This window comes from Rhinolophus sinicus, chromosome 6 (assembly GCF_057876585.1).
Source record: "Rhinolophus sinicus isolate RSI-liver-muscle chromosome 6, RSI-T2T, whole genome shotgun sequence".
In the NCBI taxonomy this organism is placed as follows: domain Eukaryota; kingdom Metazoa; phylum Chordata; class Mammalia; order Chiroptera; family Rhinolophidae; genus Rhinolophus; species Rhinolophus sinicus.
In genome coordinates, this window is record NC_142506.1 from 37,966,347 (window position 1) to 37,994,336 (window position 27,990).

The 27,990-nt window shown below is 36.9% G+C and overlaps 1 protein-coding gene across 6 annotated transcripts in view; it reads right to left on the minus strand.

Annotated features, from left to right (window-relative positions):
• The window catches only part of TMEM67 (transmembrane protein 67), a 56,634-nt gene that overhangs the window by 18,571 nt on the left and 10,073 nt on the right, over positions 1 to 27,990 (minus strand). For all 6 annotated transcript variants that reach the window (XM_088799054.1, XM_088799053.1, XM_019718814.3 and 3 more), the window contains exons 4-16: positions 27,497 to 27,596; positions 26,062 to 26,131; positions 25,886 to 25,960; positions 18,755 to 18,817; positions 17,111 to 17,265; positions 16,887 to 16,995; positions 16,073 to 16,159; positions 15,694 to 15,759; positions 13,840 to 13,996; positions 13,128 to 13,251; positions 4,696 to 4,801; positions 2,148 to 2,204; positions 1,027 to 1,125 (exon numbers count right to left, since the gene is read on the minus strand). In XM_088799054.1, the coding sequence (XP_088655180.1) occupies positions 1,027 to 1,125; positions 2,148 to 2,204; positions 4,696 to 4,801; positions 13,128 to 13,251; positions 13,840 to 13,996; positions 15,694 to 15,759; positions 16,073 to 16,159; positions 16,887 to 16,995; positions 17,111 to 17,265; positions 18,755 to 18,817; positions 25,886 to 25,960; positions 26,062 to 26,131; positions 27,497 to 27,596 (1,268 nt within the window). The remainder of the gene's footprint in view (positions 1 to 1,026; positions 1,126 to 2,147; positions 2,205 to 4,695; positions 4,802 to 13,127; positions 13,252 to 13,839; positions 13,997 to 15,693; positions 15,760 to 16,072; positions 16,160 to 16,886; positions 16,996 to 17,110; positions 17,266 to 18,754; positions 18,818 to 25,885; positions 25,961 to 26,061; positions 26,132 to 27,496; positions 27,597 to 27,990) is intronic.

Genomic DNA, 27,990 nt, shown 5'->3' on the forward strand with positions numbered 1-27,990 from the left:
GTGTTCGAAGTGAGGGGGATTATTTTGAGGGGGACTAATGGCAATGTGTCTTTTACTGTAATAATTTTTTTTTTAATTTAAACATTCACTGTATTGTTTGATCACACATCGTACCATCTATTACTGAATTGCTGTAAAAATTAAAAGAGCACAAAATTTATTTAACTTCTGCCACAATTTCATCATGTGTAAAATGGGAATGATAATAACACCTAACTAACTTCATAGAACTATTGTGAGGATTACATGATTTATACATGTAAAGATTAGAAAAACTGCCTGGCACATTGTAAATAGTCAATAAATGATAGATGAAAATAAAAACAAATATAAAAAAAGATTAAATGAGAAATAAAACTATAAAGTTAATAACAAAATGAAACATGGGAAAAATTCGTTTTTATCTTGAGATAGGAAAAGTTTTCTTAAGCAAGATCCTAAAAGCATATAACATAACATGAAAAACTAGATGTGACAATACAATATCAAAAGAGTTTCTGCTAAACAAAGGAATACATAGATCAAAGAACATACGGGTCACACTTGGAGAAGAAACTTCAACATCAAAAACCAAAAGGGAATTCATATTTAGAAAACAGAAAATAACCTTTAAATAGACAAGAAAAACTGGAAATCTAATAGAAAAATGGGCAAGAGATATAAACAGACAATTCACGGACAGGAAAACCCAAATGATTAGTAAAGCATATGAAGAGTAATCAGAAAAATGAAAGTTAAATCAACAATGACATACTACTTATGCCACCAGATTGGCTAAAAAGTGAAAGGCTAGAAAAATATCACATGTTGGCAAGGATATGAGGAAACAAGAATAGCACTGCCGGTGGGAGTGTAGACTGGCATACAGCAATGTGGGAGGAAATTGAGGTGTGCATGTACTTCTCCTAGTTATATACCCCAGAGAAACTCAAGGCAAACTTTTTACTCATCCTGTGGCTGTGTCTTATTAGAAGAACATAAAGTAGTCAAAGATAAAAATATACTTAAAAACTCCTGAGAGCATACCTGTAAATCAATCATGGGACTTCCAATGCGCCTCTTCCACCCTGCCGTCTTCAAAAGAGACGATAAAACAGCCAGCCCACCCAACACACCCAAAGCAATCTAAAGGATAAAAAGAAAATTTAGGAATTGATGTAATTTTCCTCAATATTCAAAAATACTGTAAATAGAAAATAAGTCCTCAAAAAATGGTGGTGGAGGGTATGCTCAAAGGACATAGGAACCAGACTGAAGGAACTCCTAACGGCCAAATCTGGGACAATTTTATAAAGAAAATAGATAGAAATGGCTTATAATAACTAGAATAAATAAATATACATGAGTCCATGTTGATTTAAATAAACTGAATAAATAAATGTGTGCAAAGGGACAGCTCCTCTCCATAGAATTGCAATTGACAAATATAGAAGAAATGATGGAAATAGAAAAATCACCATTCCACAAATATCACATTAATACTTTTTACAGGCAAGAATTGTCAATGGAGACTAAAATTAGAGGGCAAAAGAATAACGAGAAGTAGGATATTTGCACAATCTCCAAGTATCTCCTCATAAGATATTTATTAATTATAAATGGTAAAATACAGTGGAGAACTCTGCAGACACCATCTTAGCTACATGATCAAAGTTAACATCATTAATAAGACATACTGACATCAAGTATCTGTTGATATGATTTGCTGAGAAGGGCATAACATCATTTCTGTGCTGTCCTAAAACTACATTTAATGATGGGAAAATATCAGATAAGCCCAATGAAGGCCACAATAACTGACTCTGCAAAAGTGTTAGGGTCAGTCATGAATGACAAAGAATGACTGAGGAAATGTCACAGATAGAAGGAGACATGTCAGCAGAAAGCAATATGCGACCCTGGACTACGTCCTAAAACAGAAAAATAGTGAAAAAACTTGTGATATTCAAAGACTATTTAGTTAACAAGACTACATCAATATTAATTTCCTTATAATGATCATTATACTATGGTTAAGATGTTAACATTAAGGGAGGCTGGGTGAAGGATATATGGCAAATCTATTTTGACAACTTTCCTGTACATCTAAAAAATTTTTTAAATTAAAAATATGCTGTAAATATTTCAACAGGTTAAAATAAACTCACATCTGTCTGCACATGCGCATCTCCTTGATTCATTTCATATGTGACTGAGAAAGAAATCTAGTGTTTAAAAAGAAGCAAATTAGCCATACCAAAATTACATAACACAAATTACTTTTTCTATAAAAAACATATTTGTAGCTGGATTGTACCACAAATGCCATATTTTTGAACGATCAATATTATTAGAGTTGACTTATACATAAATGGCTTTGCTTTTTGGAATTATTCATGCTTCTTGAATATCCCTTTCGAACATACATTAAAGAAAGATGGGTTCATTAGGAGCTGAGTTAGGTTCATTAACAGCAGTCAAGCCAAACTAATCATATTTCATTTTCTGATAGGTTTCTGTAACTGAGGAATGTGACTGATCTGACGTACTAAGAATTTAGCAACTGGCTAAACAATCACATCCCAAGAAGGAAGATTAATCAAAGGGCTGAAAAAGAATCTTAGGGATGCCACTATAGTAAGAGACTGTAAGAGAAAGAAGAACCAGTAAAGGGTAAGACAAACTACCTACCAGTAATGAGAGGTAGGAGAGGCAATATACCTAAGTCTTACCATGGTCCGAGAATAGTGTGTTTTAAGAAGAAGAAGGTCAAGAGTGGTCAAAGACGTCAACAGTGCCAAATGTTGTATAAATATCAAGTTAAAGAAATAAAGCCAGTATAGGTGGAATTCATTGCCAATTTTCATGAAAGAGTTTTTCAAAGCAGTAAAACGGCAAGAGCCAGACTGCAAATCATAAAAAAGTAAATGGCTGGGAAATCAAAGAAACGCATATGATAACAAGGTGAAAAGCTGGCAGAATTGAGGCAACTTTTTATTGTTTGGTTGTTTCAGTTTGTTTTTCAGATGGGGCAACCTGAAGTGTGTTATGAGCAAAGCAAAGGGACCAACAGAGAAGCTGTCTGACTACGGGGTTAGGGGTGAAAGAGGATACTGGAGAAAGTACTATAAACAAGTACATGTAGAAGATTAGCTTAAGAAAGGAGGAAGGGCCCCTATTTTTTCTTCTTAGAAATAGAAATAAAAGACAGGGGGATAATGAAACAGAAATTCTGAAGTATTAAAAAGGAAATCTGAGGGAATTCATATTGGATGGTTTTGATCTGCTCACAAAATATGGGGAAGGATATTTGCTGTTGGTGAGAGAGCCGAGATGTGGTTGAATGCTTATAACTAATGTAAAATTCTTCCAACTACTCTAGGATTATGAAAGAACTGTACACTCTACAATTAGAATGAATTTGAGGTGGACTTTGTCACTATGTCACTATAGTTTCATGATTCTCTCAATGCTTTCCTTCTCTTATTTTTCAATTTGTCAAGACTTTGTAATATTTTAGACAAGAAAACTATTTAACAGAAAGGTCCAGGAATGTTTTATATTACAATAAATATACTCTTGGTTACCCCAAAATGAGCACTCCAGGAAATTTTAAACCAGGCAGTCTTTTGTTACTAAGTGTGCTTCTGGATTTCCTTCTTATTAGTGTGCACAAGCTCAGGCAATGGAAACTAATTTTACACTAAATTAGGTAATACAAATGAAGATGTAAATCTTTCAGAGAAAAGTTACGTTATGTGCCTACATTTTGCTTAATGGAAGCCTAAATCCAATAGCACCTGAATATAAGTACAAGCATAACTTGTACTTATACAAGTTACAAAAGGGAGGCCAAAAGCACTGGCTGAAGGAACTAGAACATCAAAATTCAGAAAAGTAAAATAGTGGAAATTAAAAGTTATTAGTGAGTCTCAGAGGTAAGAAACACTTATCCCTTCATTTCTCATGTTTCCAGAGAGGGAAAGGAATAACCATTTCTCTGAGGAAATAGTATAGAAGGATTACATCTGGTTTTGATCTCTCTCATTTGACCGCTCTCATTTACCCCTCTTCAAAGCAGGCATGCTTTATTTACTGGGTGAGGTTGAGAGGAGCATGTATGGTTCAGCCTTTCCCAGGCTCATTCTCTTTGGTGTAGCTTGTCTTAGTGGTGTATACAGTCTCTCTGCCATATACAGGCCCTGCCAGGCATGGGAGGCCTATAGTTCTGTGGTTAAGTTTAATTGAGTTGGGGAATTAGTAAGAAACCTACTTGGCTTCAAGTCCAAACTGCATTGTCTCTTCATTTTAGCACTATCAATTATAAAGTTGATCATTTTAATCTCTTTCTGTTTGGTAAAGTATGTCTTCAAGTGTAAGACTAGTGAGAAGAGAACACACATGCCCACTGCAAAGTTTGAGTTCCTGGTTTAATAAGGCAAGGTGACAAAATTCTAACAGAAGCAAGGTGACCAAAGAGAACAGGGGCAGACACTACACCTCAGCGTACCCCAAGATTCCAAACAGGGATGCCAAACTATTGGTGATGTTATCTATTGAAATATTTATTGCTTGCTTTTTTGATACTCAGGATCCATAAGAACTCACTTCTTACCATTATGTAAAACTTGAATAAGGACTAATTGTCTTTTGACCACAATGTAAACTGCATCCCTTATTATCACGTATATAGACACTGATTAGTAAGGAACTCACCTTCACAGACTGGCTGTCGGGATCTTTGATATCAATGTCACTATAGGCAATGGTAATTAAGGGAGGGTAGATGTTTCCATTTTTTGTGTTGGGTACAAGGTGGATGCTGTTTAAAAGAAAATACACTTCTTGTTATAAGTACATCTAAGCCCTTAAACATGACATTTAACTTATCGTTTCTTTTTAATTTAACATGGACAGTCTTGGTAATCTCAAACCAACCACTTAATAAGGACTAGAAAAGGTTAAACATAAACTAATGGCAAAAACACAGCTATCATACATGGTCAAAATTTTAACATTAGAGTGACGTCATAGGAATGGAGGCAGCGGGGCACACTTTTTGAGTTCTCCTCCAGATCTTATCACAAACGGGACACCTATAACCCATCAAAGGACTCTCTGTTCATCACACAGAACAGCTAAGAGAGTCGTGCAAGGATTATTTGAAGGTAGGCAAATTGGGCAAGCAGTGGAAGAGGGAAGGGAGCGGAGTGGAGACGCGGCCCACATCTGCAGCTGTGGGGACGCGCTCGCATCTGTGGCTGTGGAAACGCGGTCCACACCTGTGGCTCTGGGGACGCGGCCCGCACCATCAAATGTGGAGACGCGACCCGCATCTGCGACTGTGGAAACGCGGCTGGAATCTGCAGCTGTGGAAACATGCCTGCATCTGTGGCTGTGAAAATTCAGCCGGCATCCGCAGCTGCAGAGACGCAGGGGATCCCAGGACGGAACAGAGAACACAAAAGCCAAGAAGTGGGCTCTTTCCCTGCGTCCCACAGCTGATCTCTCCTGCCGAGGGGGCAGCATATCCAGCATTTGAGGCAATAACCTCAGCTGAGACCTCCAGTTGGGCCCTAGGCCAGACAAAGGACACGAACTCCATACCTGGGCCCTTCCGCCCTTTCAGAGACTTGAACTGGCCCCTGAACTGAGGAGTAGTGCCAGATTACAGGGGAGCCTTAGTGCTCAGGCTCTGGGAAGACTGGCATGAAGCTCTGACCCAGGCAAGAGGCTGGGAAGAGTGTGATTTTTGCCGGGCTAGGAGAGAAGAGATTCCTCCAACCTCAATCCCCACCCTTTCTGGCCTGCCTAGGGCAGGGCAATTACAACTGCGGAGGCACTCCCAGGGATCAGCAGTAAACAGCAGACGCAGCTCTGGGCTTTCAGCAGCTCAGAAATCTCCCGCCCTCCACACACACACACACACACACACACACACACACACACACACGGAAGAAGTGCCCTAATACTCAGGAGAACTTGTCACAGGGCTGGTGGTGCTACTCTCAGTATGCATATGTGCAAGCAAGGGCAGAAACTGCACTAACTTTGTAGAAACTACCATCCAGACCCCTCAGCTCAATGCATCTAAATATGTAGTCCCAACATCACTCTGGGTACCAGGTGACCGGCTCTGCCTGCACAATGCACAAAGGACTCTTTGGTACAGCAGAGGACAACTTGAAGATTACTTGGTAGGCTTAACCAAGCCTGGCGCTGTTTTTGGTTTTGTTTTGTTTTGTCTTTATATTTTTGATATCTTGCCTGCGTTGAGTGGGGGTTGTCGGTCGTTTTTACATGTGAATGTATCTGATTTTTTCTTTGTTGTTGTTGTTATTGTTGTTGTGCTTGGTGATTTGCTTTGTTCTGGAATTGCCCTACCAGGGCCCAGCTTAAGAGGTACAAGATTCAACATACCCAGAGACCAACTCCAGACCAAACCAGAGTACCACTGGGTTTGACCTACAAGTGACACACCCAGAGGGAATTCTCTACAGGCACAAGAGCCCATAGAGGCCAAACCACATTTAAGTGGTCAACCCTCACGCTGCAGAACACCCTGCGGTGGGCAGAGCCAAGTCTCACAACTAGGCAGCCTAGGAGTTAACCCCAACTACTTACAAACGAAAAACAATTAAAGATCTTCTTTAACAGGACAATATACACAACACAAGAGTCACCTTTGGACCACATGCAGAGAACAACGCAGTAGTGCCAGTCAAATATAAAGGACACATACTACGTAAGATAACCCAGCAAGAACTAAGAACTCTAGGGGATCAACCTAATACAGCGAAGCAAACACAGAGAGTCAGCCAGAATGGGGAAACAAAGAAACATGTCCCAAAAAAAGAACAGAAGAAACTTCTAGAAATGGAACCAAATGAAACAGAGGTAACCAACCTATCAGAGACAGAGTTCAGAACACTGATGGTAAGAATGTTTAAGGAACTTAGAGAGGACATAAAGAAGGATGTCGAAATCATAACAAACAACCAGTTAGAACTAAAGAACACAATTACCGAAATAAAGAACTCACTTGAAGGAATTAACTGCAGGTTAGATGAAGCAGAGGATCGAATCAGCAACTTAGAAGACAAGTTAGCAGAGATGACCCAAACAGAAAAACAGAAAGAAAAAAGAATAAAAAACAATGAAGATGGTTTAAGAGATCTCTGGGATAACATCAAGCGCAACAACATGCACATCATAGGAATACCAGAAGGTGAAGAGAGGAAGCAAGGGACTGAGAACATATTTGAAATAATAATGTCCGAAAACTTCCCTAACCTGACGAAGGAAACCAACATACAAGCCCAGGAAGTGCAGAGTTCCATCCAGGATAAATCTAAACAGGTCCACACCAAGACACATTATAGTTAAAATGGCAAAGGTTAAAGATAAAGAGAGAATCCTAAAAACATCAAGAGAAAGACAGAGGGTTACATACAAGGGAACTGCCATAAGACTATCAAATGATTTTTCTACAGAAACATTGAAGGCCAGGAGAGAGTGGCAGGAGATACTCAAAGTGATGGAAAACAAAGGCCTACAACCTAGATTGCTTTATCCAGCAAGGCTATCATTTAAAGTTAATAGAGAGATAAAGAGCTTCCCAGAAAGTAATAAGCTAAAGGAATTTATTACCACCAAGCCAGCATTGCAAGAAATACTAAAAGGACTTCTGTAAATAGAAGAAAGATGAAAACAATCTAACTACAAATTTAAAAATGGCAATAACTATGTACCTATCAATAATCACTTTAAATGTAAACGGATTAAATGCTCCGATCAAGAGACATAGGGTGGCTGAGTGGATAAGAAAGCAAGACCCTTGTATATGCTGTATACAAGAGACTCACCTCAGATCAAAAGACACACACAGGCTTAAAGTGAAGGGTTGGAGTAAGATATTTCATGCAAATGGAAATGAGAAAAAAGCTGGAGTTGCAAAACTTATATTTGACAAAATAGACTTTAAAATGAAGAACATATTAAAAGACAAAGATGGGCACTATATAATAATAAAGGGATTGACCCGACAAGAGGACATACACCCAACATCTATGCACCCAACATAGGAGCACCTAAATATATAGAACAGACATTGACAGACATAAAGACAGAGATCAACAGTAACACTATCACAGTAGGGGACTTCAACACACCTCTGACAACAAGGGTCAAGACCTCTAGATGGAAAATAAATATGGAAAGAGCGGTCTTAAGTGACACATTGGACAAGTTAGATTTAATCGATATTTTCAGAGCATTTCACCCCAATGCTGCAGGATACACGTTCTTCTCAAGCGCACATGGAACATTTTCCAAAATAGACCATATGTTAGGCCACAAAAAAAGTCTTGATAAATTTAAGAAAATTGAAATCATACCAATTGTCTTCTCTGACCACAGTGCTATGAAATTAGAAATGAACTACAGGAAAATAACTGGAAGACACACCAATTCATGGAGGCTGAATAACATGTTATTAAATAATGAATGGGTCAACCAGGAGATCAAGGAAGAAATCCAAAGATATCTCGAGACAAACAAAAATGTCGACCCAAAATCTATGGGATGCCGTGAAAGCCGTCCTCAGAGGCAAATTCATAGCATTGCAGGCCTACGTAAAGAAACAAGAAACATCACTAATCACCAGTTTATCTTCACACTTAAGGAATCTGGACAAAGAACAGCAAAATAAGCCCAAAGGGAGTACAAGGAAGGAGATAATAAAGATCAGAGTGGAAATAAATGAAATAGAAACCAGAAAAACAATACGAAAGATCAATGAATTCAAGAGTTGATTCTTAGAAAAGATAAGCAAAATCGACAAACCTTTAGCCAGACTCATTAAAAAAAAGAGAGGACCAAAATTAATAAAATCAGAAATAAAAGAGGAGAAGTGACAACAGACACTGCAGAAATACAAAAAATTTTAAGAAACTACTATGAGCAACTATATGCCAACAAATGTGACAATCTGGAAGAAATGGACAATTTTCTAGAGGCGTACAACCTTCCAAGGCTAACTCAAGAAGAAACAGAAAACCTGAATAGACTGATTACCACCAGGGAAATTGAATCAGTAATCAACAAGCCCCCAACAAACAAAAGCCCTGGACCAGATGGCTTTACAGGTGAATTTTACAAAACGTTCAAAAAAGAATTATCACCTGTTCTCCTCAAGCTCTTCCAAAAAATCCAGGAGGTAAGACTGCCAAACACTTTTTACGAAGCCACTATCACTCTGATCCCAAAATCAGACAAAGACACCACAAAAAAAGAAAACTACAGGCCGATATCTCTAATGAACATAGATGCAAAAATCCTCAACAAAATATAAGCGAACAGAATTCAACAAGACATTAAAAAGATCATACACCATGATCAAGTGGGATTCATCCCTGGTATGCAAGGGTGGTTCAACATCCGCAAATCCATTAATGTGATACAACACATCAACAAAATGAAAAATAAAAATCACAGGATCATATCAATAGATGCAGAAAAAGCATTTGACAAAATCCAGCAGCCATTTATGATAAAAACCCTTAAGAAAGTGGGAATAGAGGGATCATATCTCAACATAATAAAGGCCATATATGATAAACCCACAGCTAACGTCATACTCAATGGGGAAAAGCTAAAACCATTCCCCTTAAGATCAGGAACAAGGCATGGTTGCCCACTTTCTCCACTTCTATTCAACATAGTGCTGGAAGTTCTAGCCACAGCAATCAGACAAGAAAAAGAAATAAAAGGCATCCAAATCGGTAAGGAGGAAGTAAAATTGTCATTATATGCAGGTGATATGATACTATATATAGAGAACCCTAAAGACTCCACCAAGAAACTATTAGAGCTGATAGATGAATTTAGTAAAGTAGCAGGATACAAAATTAATATTCAGAAATCAATTGCATTTGTATATACCAATAATAAAACATCAGGAGGAGAAATTAAAAAAACAATCCCATTTACAATTGTTACAAAGACTATAAAATAGCTGGGAATAAATTTAAACAAAGAAGTAAAAGATCTGTACTCAGAAAATTATAAGACACTGAAGAAAGAAATGAAAGAAGATACAAATAGATGGAAACACATACCATGTTCATGGATAGGAAGAATTAATATAGTTAAAATGTCCATACTGCCTAAGGCAATATACATATTCAACACAATTCCTAACTACCAACGACGTTTTTCACAGAACTAGAACATATAATCCTAAAATTTATATGGGACCATAAAAGACCCCGGATATCCTCAGCAATCTTGAGAAATAAGAACAAAGTGGGAGGCATAATGATACCTGACATCAAATTATACTACAAGGCTACAGTAATCAAAACAGCATGGTACTGGCATAAAAACAGACACATAGATCAATGGAACAGAATAGAGAGTCCAGAAATAAATCCATGCCTATATGGCCATTTAATCTACAACAATGGAAGCAAGAATGTACGTTGGGGTAAAGACAGTCTATTCAATAAATGGTGCTGGGAAACCTGGACAGACACATGCAAAAAAATGAAGCTGGACCACCTCCTTACACCATATACAAAAATAAATTCAAAATGGCTTAAAGACTTAAATGTAAGATCTGAAACCATAAATTTCCTAGAAGAAAATATAGGAAGAAACTTCACAGACATTACCCGGAGTAAGATTTTTACTGATCTATCCTCTTGTGCGAGAAAAGTAAGAGAAAAAATAAACATGTGGGATTACATCAAATTAAAAAGTTTTTTCACAGCAAAGGAAACCATCAATAAAACAAAAAGGGATCCTACTGAATGGGAAAAGATATTTGCCAATGATATATCTGATAAGGGGTTAATATCACAAATTTATAAAAAAACTCACTCAACTCAACTCCAAAAAAACAAACAACCCAATTAAAAAATGGGCAGAGGACATGAAGAGACATTTTTCTAAAAAGGACATACAGATGGCAAACAGACATATGAAGAAATGCTCAACCTCACTAACCATCAGAGAAATGCAAATAAAAACCACAATAAGATATCACCTCACCCCAGTCAAAATGGCTATCATCAATAAATCAACAAACAACAAGTGCTGGCATGGATGTGGAGAAAAGGGAACGCTTGTGCACTGTTGGTGGGATTGCAGATTGGTGCAGCCACTGTGGAAAACAGTATGCAGGTATCTCAAAAATCTGAAAATGGAACTACCTTATGATCCAGCAATTCCACTCCTAGGTATCTATCCAGAGAAATCCAAAACTCTAATTCAAAAATCTTTATGCACTCCTATGTTTATTGCAGCATTATACACAATAGCCAAGACATGGAAACAACTGAAATGCCCATCGGTAGATGCCTGGATTAAGAAGCTGTGGTACATTTATACAATGGAGTATTACACAGCCATAAAGAAGAAAGAAATCTTACCATTTGCAACAACATGGGTGGACCTAGAGAACATTATGTTAAGTGAAATAAGTCAGACAAGAAAGACACATACCATATGATCTCACTTATATGTGGAATCTAAAGAAAAGAATAAGTGAATGAACTAATCAGAAACAGTTTTGGAGACACAGAGGAAAAACTGAGGGTTGCTAGATGGGGGGGGTGGGGATAAGGGGGAAGGTGAGGGGATTAGGAAACAGTCAGTAACCACAAGATGGCCACAGGGTTTTGAAAATTAATTTGGGGAATGTAATCAATAATGTTGTAAAGATTTTGTAGGGTATCCGATGGACACTTGTCCCATTTGGGAGACCACCTCAGGGATGATGTAGATGCCTGATCACTGCACTGTACATCTGAAGCTGAAGCTGAACAATAATGAATGCCAAGTATAATTTTTTATTTACAAGAAGCGGAGTACAGCATTAGGAATAGAGACAATGGAAATGTAATGGCTCTGTGCGATGTCAGAGGGGTAGTGGATGGGGGGAGGGGGATTCACACAGTGTGAAGGATATAAATGATAAACATCTAAGTATTACTTTGTCTTGTGCACCTGAAACTAATAAAAAAAACCAAGTCTTCAAAAAAAATTTAATGTTAATCTCTCTGAGACAAATCAGAAACTCTTCTCAATCTAGGTCTTGTGAAGTTTACAAATGAAATCACTGAAGTACTGTGAACCATCTTTGAGGAATACTCAAAAGAGAAGTGCTATATGGAGCCTACAGAAATGCATATAAATTCTGATTTTCAAAAGAGAAAGATTAATTCTTAACAAAATAATATTTTAGCTCTGGTACTATTTATGGAACATAGTTGGGTACATTTTGCTTAATTCAATGTATTAGTAATATGTGGTTTGTAAACTCAAAAAGGAAAGTGTCGAGTAGCAGGGGCCAGCATGGTTTCACAAAGATGAAGTCACGCCTGACTAGGTTTGATTTTGTTTTTACTATGTATACTACATTAGCAGATTGAGGGAATGCTAAAAACATAGTATGTTTGGATTTCAGCAAAATACATGACAAAGCTTCTGTACTACCTACCTCATAACACTGTTATGAAATTCAAAATGAAGTAAGAGTGAAAAAATAAAATAATGTATATTGAAATGCCAGACTAATGTAGGATGACAGTGTTGATTTTTGTCAGCGTATTCAAGGTACACATCACAAAATACTGGAATGGGAAAGTTCCTTAAGGTCTTAGAGATAGGAATCTCACACTGGAAAAGAGAAAGCTGCATGGCACTATCCTAAGTAGGGTCATCGGTAAAAGTATACTAGGAAGAGGGAGGTGTTGATAGTTAATCAGGGCCAACCTAAAACACTAGCTGTTAAAGGAGATGAAGACAGAGGAGGCCTGCCTACTGCAATCATCTGGCAGGCTCTTTCTAACATACCCATTTCAGCCCACCTTCCCTCCACCTCTCAACCCATTCTAATGCAGAAGTCTAGAGTGGGGCCTAGAATGTGAATTTTGACAAAACTCCTCAAGCTCCTCTGTTGTAATTCTCCTCCTGGCTTCTCACCTCTATTGGAATAAACCAATTACACAGATATCTAAAATAACCTTGTTTTGTTTCAATTCAGTTGTCATTATTTTCGTTTGATAACTATTGGTAAACACTTTCTTTATGACATTTTGCCATATACTCCAAGCCTAAAATCAGTACATTAGACATTTGTTTACCTCAGTGATATTTGTGTAGCAATTCGAACTAATCTCGGCTGACTTCCTAAGTCATTTTCTCGTCCACTTAGTGCATCCACTAAGAAAATGCGCCGAGTCAGAAGCCACTTGCCAGAGTTACTGTCTTTTATTATAAAAATAAGAAAAAAAAACATGGCATTAAAAAAATACCTTCAAGATGGCTCAAGGAGAGTTTACTGAATAAATTTAAAACACAAAATCAGTACATCTTGTTTTAGATAACATGGGTGCAAAAAAAAAAAAAAAAGCTATTGCTATAAGAAATTCCTGCTAATAGTCTTCCCCACCTTGCCTGAATGTTTTCTGATTGTTTGGACTTTTCATCAGTTTGGAAAATTTTTCCATGCCAATTACCTGAATAAGCAGGATTTTACAATATGGGAAACAAAAGAAAATAATTTGTCCAAAAAGCAGCTTGAGGACAACTTCAAGAAGCCCCAATTTGCAGTTGTATCAATATTTCTCAGGATACACTTTTAGCAATAATGTAATTTCTTAACAATAAGCCTGACGCATTTTGTAAAAATTTCGAAACATACCAGCAATCACATTGTTTTACCTTTTAACATGCTATACAATGAGAAAAAATCTATGACTTTTTTAATAATCTGTAGTTTACTAAATTATCAGGTTGGGTAACTTATTTATTGGGTTCGGCTCAGAAAAAGAGTGGTATGTATGGATAGCTTACCTTTGTTCACAAATATTTTATTGTGTTGAAGGTTTAGGTTTAATACAGGAACAGCCCAAATATATTGGTGTTGATTTTCATCTGTATATTCAAGGTATACATCATAAAATACAGGAGTGGGAAAGTCGGTTAAGATCTTAGAGATAGGAATCTCACACTGGAAAATAAAATAAAAGCATCCTAATTGAAAATTAGAAAGCATATTTATTAGCTTTAAGAGTTTTATTTTTAATTTTGTAAAACATCTTTAAACTACCTTGTTTATATGCATTACTGTGTGCCAACCAAAACATTAATACTATAAATATAATGTTTTTAGAAAAAAAAACTAACAATAAAGAACTGCCTGGATCTTTTCCTACAACCCAGCTGAAGGAGGCATGCCTTCATTCTCAACATTAAGGGGACAGCAGTGAAAAAGTTCAAAAACTCCTGTCCTATGGGATGAGGTCCTAATTCTTTCTCCTGATGTACAATGCTGTCTATGATTTAGGCTTATCTCCCACTGCTCCCTACTAGTCTATGGTCCATTCATACTCATCTACTTTCAGTTTCTAAGTATGCTATGCTATTCTGTCTCTCAGACATTGAAACTATTGTTCCCGTCCCCACTGTGTTCTCCTGGCAAACTCATATTCATTCTACAATCCCAAGTATCACTCTTACTGTGAAGTCCCAGTTTCTTCCCCAGAAACTGCTGATGACCCCTCCTTTGTTCCAATGTGGTACCTTGTACATACCTGTAGAACAACACTTACCACATTCTTTGCAATTCTTTGTCTATATAGCTGTTTTCTCTACTGGACTGAGAGGCAGCCAAGTTGAATGGAAAAACCATGGTTTTCAAACCAAACAGAACATTGGCTACACAATTTACTTGATGCAAAACCTGAGTAAATTACCTAATCTCACTGAGCACTATTTCCTAATCTGTGAAGGGCAGATAATATGTATCTCGCATAGATCACTTCATGGATCAGATAACAATGATAAAATGCTAAGTACAGAGCAGCACTCATTTAACAAGTGTTGCATCTTCTGACCATGATAGGCACACAATATTTCTTTCTCTCTCTCTCTTTTTTTTTTTTGGAAATAATATGTAAGTCACTTCTAATAATAATAAAAAAATTATATTCATGATACAAAATTTGCGAAATATGAAAAAGAAAAAAAAAATCATCTGTAATTTCACCATCCAGACATAACCACTGTTAAAAATGTTTATTTTCTTCCTGTGTTTTCCATGATGGTCTTTTTCATTGTGGTTTTAACAAAGACAGAATCATAGTTTTGTTCTGGTGTGTGTACATGCATTTAATCAAAAAGTATTTTTGTAGACTAGTGAATGTCTTTCAAATGTTTAATGGCTCATAATATTCCTTTGTACAATACTGTAATTTCAAAATGGGTTACCAAAGGAAGAAAGGTCAGGGAGGGAAGGAGGAAGGAAAAGTATGGAGAGAGAGAAAAGGAAGCATTTTTATTTGTTATTGGGGGGGTAGAGGGAGGAGGGAGTAACATTTTTATTAGTCACTAAAAATAAAGTAATATTTTTATTTTATTTCAAAATACTCAAAAGTAGACAATATTTTTAAGACCTATATGCCTAAAAGTGAATGAACAATTGATTATGAAAATCTAACATTATATGTATAAGATTTTACAGAGGACAAGGAACTCTGTTCATGCTAATTAAGATTTTCTGTACCCAAATAAAAAATTATATCAATCAGTGAAATTATTCATTACTATTAAAAACATTTCCAACTTCAAAAATTCAAAGGTTATTCCAATTATGCTGATGTGAAAATGAAGTTAAAATACAAACTGTCTAATACAGTTCAAACTTACATTTTGTTGATAGGTTGTTCCAAAAGAATAAGCAGCATTTAGTCTTGTCTCTGTGTCTGGACAAAGCTACAGCAAAAGAAAACCACCGATAAATATCTCTCACAAATGTTTTCTTTGCTTATGATCCAAAGTTCTCAAGCCCCAACGTGGATATATGCTTTATATAATACTCATTTCACGTATTAAAGGTATGAAAAGTCAAGGGAGTATCTTTTTTATAAAGTCATAACTTAAACTGCTTTTAAGAAATTCCAATTTAAAGCACAAGAAAAAAGTCACCTGTAGCATACAACTGATCCTCCATTCAAGCAATAATCCAGTCTTTTCCTCAGGCAAAAGTAAGGCACATTAGTAATTCTTTAGCTTGAATCATGCTCACCTGTAAAACACCACCTTCTACAGTTTGCCACTTGATAAAATTTCCTCTTACATCATAGGAAGCAGCAACAAACTTCATTTTTGTATTCTGATTACAGAAAAATAAGAATAAAATGTCACATACTCTAAAAGGAACATAATATATCTATAAAGAAATTTTCATTGATGACTGATCCTCTCTTTTTCCAGAGATCATATATCAAATTCAACTATCTTTACTTTGAAGTAAAATTAATCTAAGTATCTCTATGACTGAGCACACCTAAAATAAATGGACCATTTTTTTTTGCATGTAAACTATTATTTCAGAATTGAGGGACAGTGCTAGTGACAGATAATCACCTTTCAAACTAGTTAAATCGGGAGTTTGGGGTTATGAAAGGGAATAATCTATTACTTTATTCCACAAGGTCAGAGTTGGAGGTGAGAATTTGGACCTGTAAAGTGCTGTGGAAAATGCATAGAGCTCCAATCAGTGTCTGGAAGCACTTCTTAAATATGTAGAGATATAGAAGGACAGAGATTGTTCTGCATCTAGGGATGCAAAACTACCCTTCCCTACCCAATAAGTATAACTTGCTGTCATAATCCATAATCACACACATAATCCGACACATCCATATATGTATTCAAGTAAGACAGCTAAACTCTATACTGGTTAGATCCTATAAGCAGCTAATGTTTAGATTTAGTTTAGTAATTAAATTTTTAAAAACAATCTAAAGAAACAAGAATTATAACTAGTAACATTCTTAATACCTTTTCAAATCATAAGTGAAAATGTAGTTATCCTTTAATAATATAGTAACTTGTACCTGTGTTTGCCCTTTAAAACTGAAATTTGTAGGAAGAGGTGTAGCACTGAGTACTTGTGGTGCTAATCCTAGTTGATCTCCATAGAACAGCCATGGAAGATTCTGCCTCCTATAAACAATTACAATTGTTTTAACAATGGGGAAGCAATATTTATTATTAATATCTGTTAGAGTAACTGCACTGAATTTGGTTAAAATGATAGTTCATCAATCAGTATCCTTACCAAAATGAAACAGAATGAACAGTGCGCAGTCCAGCAGTATTTTCAAAGACAAACTGAAACAGCCGACATGCATCAAAAGTAGCAGAGTCATAAGAATTCATGTTCATCACACACATATTTCCGAGAGCTTGGCAAGATGTTAGATTGGCATACACCTACAAGAGAACAATGGCAAAGAAATGTAACATGGACATTAATACCCTAAGCAAACATAAAAAGTTGATATAAAAACTATGCTTGGTTTTAATTTTACCTATTTTACAAATTCTTCTTTTGTGTATGTTTTTACTTTTTGATACCTTTCCTCTAGCTTAAGTACAAAAGAACTTTCCATGTGGCAGAATAATGTGTACATTTTAATTGTAAATTTTAGGCTGAACAATAAAGATAAGTAACTGAAAGAAGAACTAAAAACTATTAAGTAGAATAATTATATTTGAAAGAATAATTTGTTTGTATATTAGATCTTACACATATAAATCCAATCCATTTTATTTTATTTAAGTCATTTGTTTTATGAACAAAATGAGATAATTTGTTGAGGTTGCTCCAAAAACTTCTTTCTCAGTTTCCCCTATCAGAAAAAGGCACCTTCATTTTTATAGTTATTGAAGTCAAAACACTGGAGTGATCCTCTTTCTCTCTTTCCATATCAAACTCATCAGTAAATCATGTTGGCTCAGTCTTCAAAAATATATCCAGAAGTATATCCAAAAGTGTATCTCATTTTTGTAGTACCACCCTCATCCTTGGGTCCCTTATCCCTTACTCAGATTACTCTAAATACACTTCTGTCTGTCTGCTTCTGTCCTCGCCCCAACAAAATCTCCTCTCCATGGGAGAGTGATCCTTTCAAAACCTGAAGTTTGATTATGTCTTCATTTGCACAAAATCCTTCTATCTCCCCTTAGAGTAAAATCCATGTCCTAGCCGCAGCCACTCCCCTCATCCCTGAACTCATCTCTCCACTTTACCTGTTCACTCTATTCCAGCCACTCTAGCCTCTTTCCTGGTTCTAAAGTAAGAACAAGCCAGATAACTCTTGCTTTGGGACCTCTGTACTTGCTGTGGTCTCTGCTTAGAACATTCTTACCTTTACATGGTGCATTCTCATTTCCTTCAGGTCTCTACTCAAATGTCACCCGTTCAGAGGTGCCTGTCCTGACCACCCTATATAAAATAGCACCCACTTCCATTCTCTATGTTCTTTATCCTCATTTGTCTTCACAGCACTTAGCATCACCTGGCATTTACTTAGACTATAATTCCACAACTGATTTTTTTCCTGTCTTTTTCTGAAATGCATAACATGATTTGAGAACAGTAGATAAGCAATAAACATTTACTGGCACACAGTAGATAAGCAATAAACATTTACTAAATGATGGTATGAATCAGTTTCCCCAACACTAAATTCCAATTTAAATTCAATTTGTATACAATGAAATGTGAAATGAATAACATTTTATATATTCTCTTTCAATCCACTAGAAAGGGTTTACTCTTCTCATAGAGCATGACCAAAGAGATGTATCTACTTGAGTGAGCTAGAGAGAGAAAATTTTTATTATAATAAGATAATATGGGGGAAAATGGTATAATTCTTCAAAATGATATATTATTTTTTTGAAAATTCAACCTTACCCAACAAGCAGCTGCTGCTGATTGCAAATATTTTGTAAACCATTCTGAAATGAAAGACATGCCCTGAAAACAAAAAGATGAATTTCAGTTTTAGGTCCAAATGAAGATTCCTTAATCCTACACTGTTAAAAAGATATTCATACACATATTGTTGAATGTGAAAAGACTAACATTACTTTCTCAATGTTATTATACAAATAGATTCTAATGGGAATATAAGAATTAATTCAAGCCAATGTCAGTTATTACAAATAGGGTTATAAAATCATGTCACTTAGGCAAAAGATATAGGGAAACAATATGTGTCTATAATCCAAAAAAACTATTATGGCCATTTTACTACCTCAAAAAAGTCAAAAATTAAAGAAAAACTAGATCCTGACTTAGTATTGAATGATTAACATTTGCTGATTTAGGATTACTATACTGTATTAAATTTGAAAGTGATAAAAAAGAAATATTTGTGGGCCGGCCCAGTAGCTCAGGCAGTTAGAGCTCCATGCTCCTAACTCCGAAGGCTGCCGGTTCCATTCCCACATGGGCCAGTGGGCTCTCAACCACAAGGTTGCCAGTTCAATTCCTGGAATCCCGCAGGGGATGGTGGGCTCCGCCCCCTGAAACTAAGATTGAACACGGCACCTTGAGCTGAACTGCCTCCCGGATGGCTCAGTTGGTTGGAGCGTGGGCTCTCAACCACAAGGTTGCCAGTTCGACTCCCGCAAGGGATGGTGGGCAGTGCCCCCTGCAACTAGAAAACAGCAACTGAACCTGGAGCTGAGCTGCGCCCTCCACAACTAAGACTGAAAGGACAACAACTTGAAGCTGAACAGCACCCTCCACAACTAAGATTGAAAGGGCAACAACTTGACTTGGGAAAAAAGCCTGGAAGTACACACTGTTCCCCAATAAAGTCCTGTTCCCCCCAATAAAATAAAATAAAATAAAAAGAAATATTTGCGAATAATTTCTAAGTCACAGGAGATTGGGAATATACTGAATGACTACCATTTAAAATCTCCAAAAATGGTGATTCTCAAACAATGATGGAGAACAGAATAACCTGTGGAATTTCCTAAATACAGAAAATACCCGGCTTCATTCCAAACCAAATGAATCAGAATACAGGTGTTCTGAAAGCTGCAGATATAAGCCTCTGGCTAAGAACTGCTTTAAAGCTTATTTGTACATTTTACTAAAAGATAACGCACCATCCAGAGTGAATTCCCTGGACATGGACAGGGGAAATAAAACCATGTTATATGGAACCTGGCACCACAGTTATCAAAGAAATCTAAAATAAAATTATAAATCACTACTTTCATTTCTTCAAATAAGCAAAAATTCTCATTTTGGTAAGAAAAAAACATATGCATGGAAGACTGAACAATACACCAAAAAACTAGTACAAATGGAGTAATGACAACAGTATTGGCAAATGCTTGTAAAACAACGCCATAGACAATGCCAGTGATAGTATTAAAGTTGCATGATCCTTTTATAAAACAGTGTATATCCATACACTTTAACCCAAGAATTTAGAAACACTTAGGAAGTTTATCCTAAGGCAATAATTTCACTGAAAGGAAAAACATATCTGTGTGCATAAAATGGTTGACAGCAATATTATTAAAAACAGAAAACCTAGATATTCAATGGAGGTACAATTTCAGTGTATAAACTAGAGCATGATGTGACTTTAAAATTACGATTATATTGGTTGAGCCTGTAACACGGTATAGAAAAACCAAGGTAGTGCCTAAAGACCGATGGAGATGTGTCAAAATAACACAGGAACTACCTCAATGGGAAGTACAAATTTGGAACAATTTGAGCTTTGAAAAGAAGAGTAATGGTAACAATTATAACACACTTAATAAAGATTCCATGAATTCACAGTAGATCTAAAAAACAAAGCACAGAGAGAAAGGAAAGTGATCTTCATAGAAAATTGCTAACTAACAAATATGAAGAGAACTGTGAAATCATTTTGAAATAATAAATTTAATAATTGATTCAGGCAAAGTTCATCAATGGTTGCTAAAATGGACATTTACATAGACTCAAAGTAAAATCTCAGGCTAACTTATTAACCACAGTACCTTTACAATGGAGAGAAGTGACAGACACCACCATAACCAGGCAATCATACTTAGCATCACCAATAATTGGACTACCTGACATTATGTGCTCCTTGTTTTGATGCAATGGGCTATACACAACATTTATATATATTCTTTGTTACCCCCCTTTCTTCCGCCTCCCCCCGCCCCCACTCCAGTTCAAGCCGTTGTTTCTCAGTCTAGGTATGTAGGACACAGTTCTCTAGCCCATGCTGGTATTATGAACTTTGCCAGTAGTGGGTTGGCCGCTCACAGCAGCTCATGGCAGCTCTCTCCGGCTGCTGGCCGCTCATGATGGCTGCCGGCGGCTCACAGGGGCACACAGCAGCCCGCAGCAGCTCATGCCAACCTCCGGCTGCTCACAGCAACCCAGCTCCAGGGAGAGCTGCTGTCCACAATCTTAGCTGTAGAGGGCGCAGCTCACTGGCGCATGTGGGAATTGAACCCGTGGCCTTCAGTGTTAGGAGCACGGCCCTCCAACCGCCTGAGCCACTGGCCGGCCCCTATATTATATTCTTGCTTAAAGATATTTCACTGAATCTAATCAGAAGAAGACAATGAGAAAAATTCAGATGTGGGACATTCTATAAGAAAGCTGCCTTGACCATGCAAGAGTCAATATCATTAAAGCAAAAAAAAGTAAGCACAAAAAACACAAAAGTAAAACAGAGCAAGGGTCTCTATTATAAGTTAAGGAAGACTAAAAAGACTAATGGTAATATGAGATCCTTGACTGTATACTGGACCCGCCCCCCCAAAAGTGGGGTGAGGGGAGAGAGGACATTATTGAAACAAGTGGGAGAATTTGGATATGAACAGTATATAAGGTAATTCTATATTAATTTTAAATTTCTTAGGTGTGATGCCAGAAAAATGCCCTTTTACTTAGAAGCTACATAATGAATTATTTAGGAATGAAATGTTATATGTCTACAACTTATTTTTAAGTGGCTCAGAAAAATGTATGTGTGTGCGTGTGTGCATGCATTTACATACACAAAGAGAAATAAAGCAAATGTGACAAGACATTAATAATTGGTTAACCTAGATAAAAGATAAATGTATAGTCGTCTTTTCTTTTTTTCAACTTTTCTGCTATTTTGAAAATTTTCAGACTGAAAGTTGGGAAAAACAGAAAACCAAGATACGACATTGTCGGGACGGTTTTTTCCTGCGGGCACAGCTGCTAGGAGCTTTCCCGTCAAAACAGTGTTGAGCGATCACAGCTCTTAGGGACGGACCTCCTCCGATATCTTATCGGAGCAGTTTTCCTGCAAACGCAGCAGTTAGAGGCTTTCCCGTCAAAACAGTATCGAGCAATCACAGCTGTTAGGGATGGACCTCCCCGGCACCCCGGCCAGATTTAACCAATCCCTAGTGCTGCAATAGCAATGGCGCGAATCTCCCCAAACCCGGAGGCCTAACCCTATAAAACAAAGGGCCCGACCCCAGTAAGTACTCAGTCTTTGGGAACAATCCCGCTGAGCCCGCCGGCGTAATAAAGCTGTGTTCTCCCTGATTTCTGTGTGCCACTTGAGTCTCTCGATCCTCGCCGCTTTTCTGCAACAACATCACTATTACTATGTTTGGGGAAAGAGAATGGGAAGACACTGACCCACATATATGGAAATTCTTTACTGACTGGCAGGAATATTCTTAGAGGGGGACTGGATGCCTTGCTTATAAAATTATATAAAACTAATTATATTTCAATTCTGTATTACCCAAGGAAGCATCTGACCTGTAATGTTCTAAGTACACTTTCCAGTTAGGAGGAGTATATGTTAACAAGTCAGTGGAAGTATTTGAGTGTAGCTGGCAATTACCGTCCCAACATAAACTAGTAAACATTCATTTTGGTTCATCAGTCTAATACTTTGTGAGTTTAATTACTTCGAAGTTATTACTCCCTTAGAACCTGACTGACCTACAAGCACACTAATAAAACTGAATTTTTACACCTCCCAAGCTGAGGACTGGGTCAAGATAGTCACCCCATCTTGACTACATTTTCTTGACATGTTTCATCCATTGGCTATACAGAACCATCTGAACACTGTTGCCACGCAGCAGCCTACCCATCTGTCTCCTTGTACTTGCCCCTAAAGAAAGGAGTCTGTGAGACAGATTCTTTCAGGGACATTGCTTCACCTTTGTGCTTGCACCTTATGTCTCCCTGTTTGGCCCCAGAAAGATGGCTGGTCAGCCAATGACGAGTAAGATTCCCCATGGGGGGGACAACTCAAGCCAGGAGCAGTCGAGTGGGGACCAATAGGAGAACCCACAGGGTTCATAGAGGTGGGCACAGCCCCCCAACCTTCCCCTGGCTAAGGAGAGCCTCTGCCTCTGTGGCTACATTCCTTCCTAAAACCTGCAAGGGAAGAGATTCAGTGATGTGCTCTCCATCTATTCATATGCATCTAGGTTTTGTCCCTTGGGAAAGTACATACATCCTGAGACTTACGGTTCTGCTGCCTGCAGGCAAGGGTGATTGGCTTGAATCAGTTTCCTATTATGATGTAGAGGATTCACAGATCTTGAGATTGAAAAGCTTTATCTCCTTTACTTCCTCACTTAACTAATAAAAGATAATGCGTAGGCCCGGATTAGGCACCTAGTCCAGTCCTTGAGGCTGCAGGTCCCTTGGCCCGATTAACTCTATTCCTGGCTACTATCTTTTCTTAACCCTGCACCGCGCTGCCCTCCTCGCTCCCCACAACCCTCGTCGCGTGGACGCGACAAACACCAGTTACAAAATGACTTAGAGTTAGGGATTCCAAACTTGTCCTTAGAAAAGCATCAGTGTTCAAGACTGGTATGTTTAAATGAAACACATTAACTGAATCAGATTAATTTTAAGATTGGAATAGCCTTTCCCTGCCTACCTTCCCTTCCTAAAGAGAAGTCTGCAACAGATCTACTCATAGTGATGTTGGGAGGAGGGAGGATGGGGAGGTGGTGTAGAAGACAGCTTTGTTACATTGACCAAATGAGTAAATTAAGGATAAGACCCAGATTTCTCATGACTAGAGAAGATACTGTCAAAAGTCTCACTACAGTCAAAAGGAAAGGCTAAAAAGAACTCTGAGGTACCACTTTGGAATTGAAAGTATCAGTATGACCTCATTTATTTTAATATATAGATAAGATAAACAGAAACAGTTACAGATGTGTGCATGTATATAAGTATGTGTGTATATATTTTCTAGATATGTCTGCTAAAAGTCATACTAAGCATGGTAATCTTGGTTTCTAAATATTATCATTAAGAGTGCCTTAGAGAAATGGCTGATTCCAGGGCTGAGGCAGAAAAAGCACAAGATGTGCCTGGAAATCTTGCTGTGCCAGAAAGTAAAGAAATCATCAAAGAATGATGGGGACATGTCAAAAAAGACAAAGGAACCAAACTTAAGGGGCTTCTACTGGCCAAATCTAGGTCAATTTGAACATCAAAACAAATACATGTATTGGATTAAAACCAACTGAACAAAACAGGAACCCAGGAATCTATACTGTCATTAATAAACAAATAAATGTATAAATGGGAACGAGGGAAAATGTTCTTACAATGGAATGTTTTAATAAATGTGGAAGCAATTATGAAAAGATTTGGCAACCATCTGGTTGATAAAGGCAAGTGTCATCAGTGGAAACTAAAGCTACTAAATTACAGCTAGTGAATAAGAGGAAGCATAATCTTGGAAATTCTCCTCAAAAATACTAACCAATTGCAAAGGGAAAATGGTAACTTTATAGCAGACATGGTGACTTTATGGCAGGCGATGAAGGTAAATATCACCAGTGGTGGGACAGGTAGACATCATGGATATCATGGGTCCCCTGATGTGATGCAATGCAGAGAATAGCATTGTTTTTGGTTTTGTTTTGTTTTTTGTTTTTTGTGGTTTCTTTCCAAGCATGTCCTAATTATGAAGGAAGATTAGATGGATCACCCTACAGATTAGAGGATCATCTTATATATTATAAGGTCTATAATCAATTTATCACTTATTTTGAAAAGGAAACAATGAAAATTAAAGGCCTACAAATTTGATAATGGTATACAGAAGTTCACTATAATCCAAGAATAAAGAAGAACGCCTCAGAAGATATGCATCTTGTTACATACAAATGAACCAATTTTTATGATCGCAAGCTCCCTATGTATACCCTTATTTTAGCATTTATTCTGTTGTTTTGCAAATACTTGGTATTTGCCTGCTACCCACAAGACTACACTGGAGAGGAATTTCTGCTTTGTTCATCAAGACCCCAAATTCCACCCTCATCATGGCTATCCTCACAGCCCTCCTAATAACTTCCACATTTTTAGCAATCAGATCCTAGCCTGTCCACCTCAAGCTCTGCTGGAATACTGAGTATCCTCAATGCTTATCAACTGCCTCCTAGTCAGTCATCTAACTCCTATTCTCTTGGATTTGTGACCTCTTCAGTTCTAATTCATCCACTTATTTCTCATTTTACATCCCAGATGTTGTCATCACCAGCAGCTGTTGCAAAGGGTCTAACTCTATGACACTATACTCTCATCTACAAATAAGGAACCTGGCTGGAAATGAATAATCCTCATTTCTCCAGTGACTACCACGTACAGGCACTGTGAGGCAGGTATTATTATTTTGCCCAATTTACAGACAATAAAACTGAAGTTTAGAAATGTTAACTAAGTCCAAAGATACAAAACTAATGACTGGTAAACCCAGGGTTGAAATCTAGATTCTCTGGTCCTCTTAACTATATTAGACTGCATTATTGATAGGATCTATAAAGGACCTTTCCAGCTTAAGCATTCTGAGCTAAGGTGGAGAAAACAGTAACTGAACTTATAAAGTATAATGCTGAGTTGTTAATCTAATCTTTCTAAGACTGATAATTTCTGTTTTAAAGTGATTTATACATAAATGTTTCTCATTTTAGTCCCAGATTCATTAGTACCAAAGAAATGCAGAAAGATCCTTAACAATGAAACAAAAATTTTAAACATACTCACAAGTTCTCCATAACGTGCAGTTGAAATCACACGTGGAGGAAAATCCCCTGTGCTGCTGAAACACAATCCCCCTGTCTTAATAAATAAACAAACAAACAAATAAATAAAACAGGTTATGGAACAGTATAAACAATTTAATTTATAAATATATTCTTTATCAATTTGATTAGCCTTACTAAAATGTTAGGTTCTGAACACGCACAGGACCTGCTGGTATTAATGAATGTTGGCTCACAACGGATACACCTGTCAATATAATGAAAATAATTTTTTAAATGTTAATAAATTATACTAAATCTAATTTAATCAGGAACTTGTTTTCCTAAACACTAGTTTAAAATAGATTCATTCAGTTTAGCAATTACTTGTAATAAAGAAAACAAGTTAAAAATATTAACACTGATCTGAATATTTTATACTACTCCTAGTATTACAAGGCAAGGTATAAATAAATAAAATTAACAGATAATAGGAGAGTATTCTTTTGAATACCTTCCCACATGGAATGTACAGAAAAAACAATGAATAGCAAAGATGGTTAAGTCACTCAATTAACAAAAGAGCCCAACAAACTCACATAAATGAAACCCAATCCATTTTTATAAGTAGTTATAGTAAATATACTGTCCTTATTTTATCTGCAACAAAGCAAAGAGGTTAACATATGCTGAAATGAAAAACATATCTACTTCTTATCAAACCTACAACCAACACTTTTAAAGTCTATTTATCGTCTTAGTTTATTTTAGGGAAATACTTTATATTTTTCACTAATGAATGACATAGAGGGAAGGAGAGCACTGGACTAGTTAGGGACACTGATGGGTTAGACCGGTAGGAGGAGAGGCCGGGGCATGGCACAGAACTCAAACTGGGCTTAGGGAGGTAATGGAGGGGAAGGCTTGGAGATCAGCCCAGTAGTCCTTATTTGGGTGTTACAACCCAGGTCAGCCTGAGAGAAAAGATGACCCAACACTAAGTATCCCCAGGAGAACCTGCTCAAGTATTTTCTACCTTAAATGTGAAAATTGAAAAGAAAACTGTGCTTTGAGGGAAGTCATCATGTAGTCTCTACAACTAAAGAAGTTGGAATAGGAATAATGTGTTTGAGTTATAGAGAGGAAGGGGTGTGTGCGTGGCATACACATATGCATGCATAAAGGTAGAATAGGAAGTGACAGAGAATAGGGCTATAAATCAGGATAACTGAATTATTATGTTTATCACTATATTTATTAATATATTTTATTATGTAATATATATAAAGCATAGTACCTGGTATATAGTAAGTGCGCTGTAAATAGAAGTCACTGTTATGTACTATGCTAAAAATTTAACATATTTACTTCTAAGCTGTAATAGCCTATGAAGTAGATAGTATACCCCCATTCTAAAGACAAGGAGACTAACTTATTGAGTTATCCAAAGTTAACAACTGGTAAGACACTGAAACAACATTTGAACGCTAGTCTGTCTCTGGGCACCAGTTCTTTAGCTGTTAATGTCTACTTCTGTCCTTCCTTGTGAGGAGCAAATGGAAACTGCTTTATAAAAGTACAGATTCTACATAAATATGATATTAATGAAGTCAGCACCCAACACACTGCTTACCTGTTTCCTAAAGCATTAGCTACTGTAAAAGAGTTTTCATTTTCATCACAGAGCTTACAAATTGCTTGAGACAACACCGTTCCATTAACATCTCGTTCCACTAAACAATTTAGAAACAAAATTAAGATGTAACTCATAGTCAACATATGTATTTAGTAAAACCCACTTGTAATTATTCTAACAGTTCTCAAAACACCTTATTTAAATAAAAGGCATGTTAAGCACCTCCATAAAAAAGAAAAGGAAAATCTTCCTAATTCACATAAAAAAAAAAAGAGAAACTAATTTTCCAAAGCATCATAACAATAATATTTTTTTCCAAAAATGTTATTACCTCTTACCTGTGTTTCCCTGTTTCACTGGGTATGGGGAAACAAGCATTTTCATAGACTATTTATAAGTTTTGCAACTTAGAGGCCTTTCGGTAGTACCTATTAAAATTTTAAATTCGCATACCCTAGAACACTACAATTTCATTTTTAGATACCTAACCT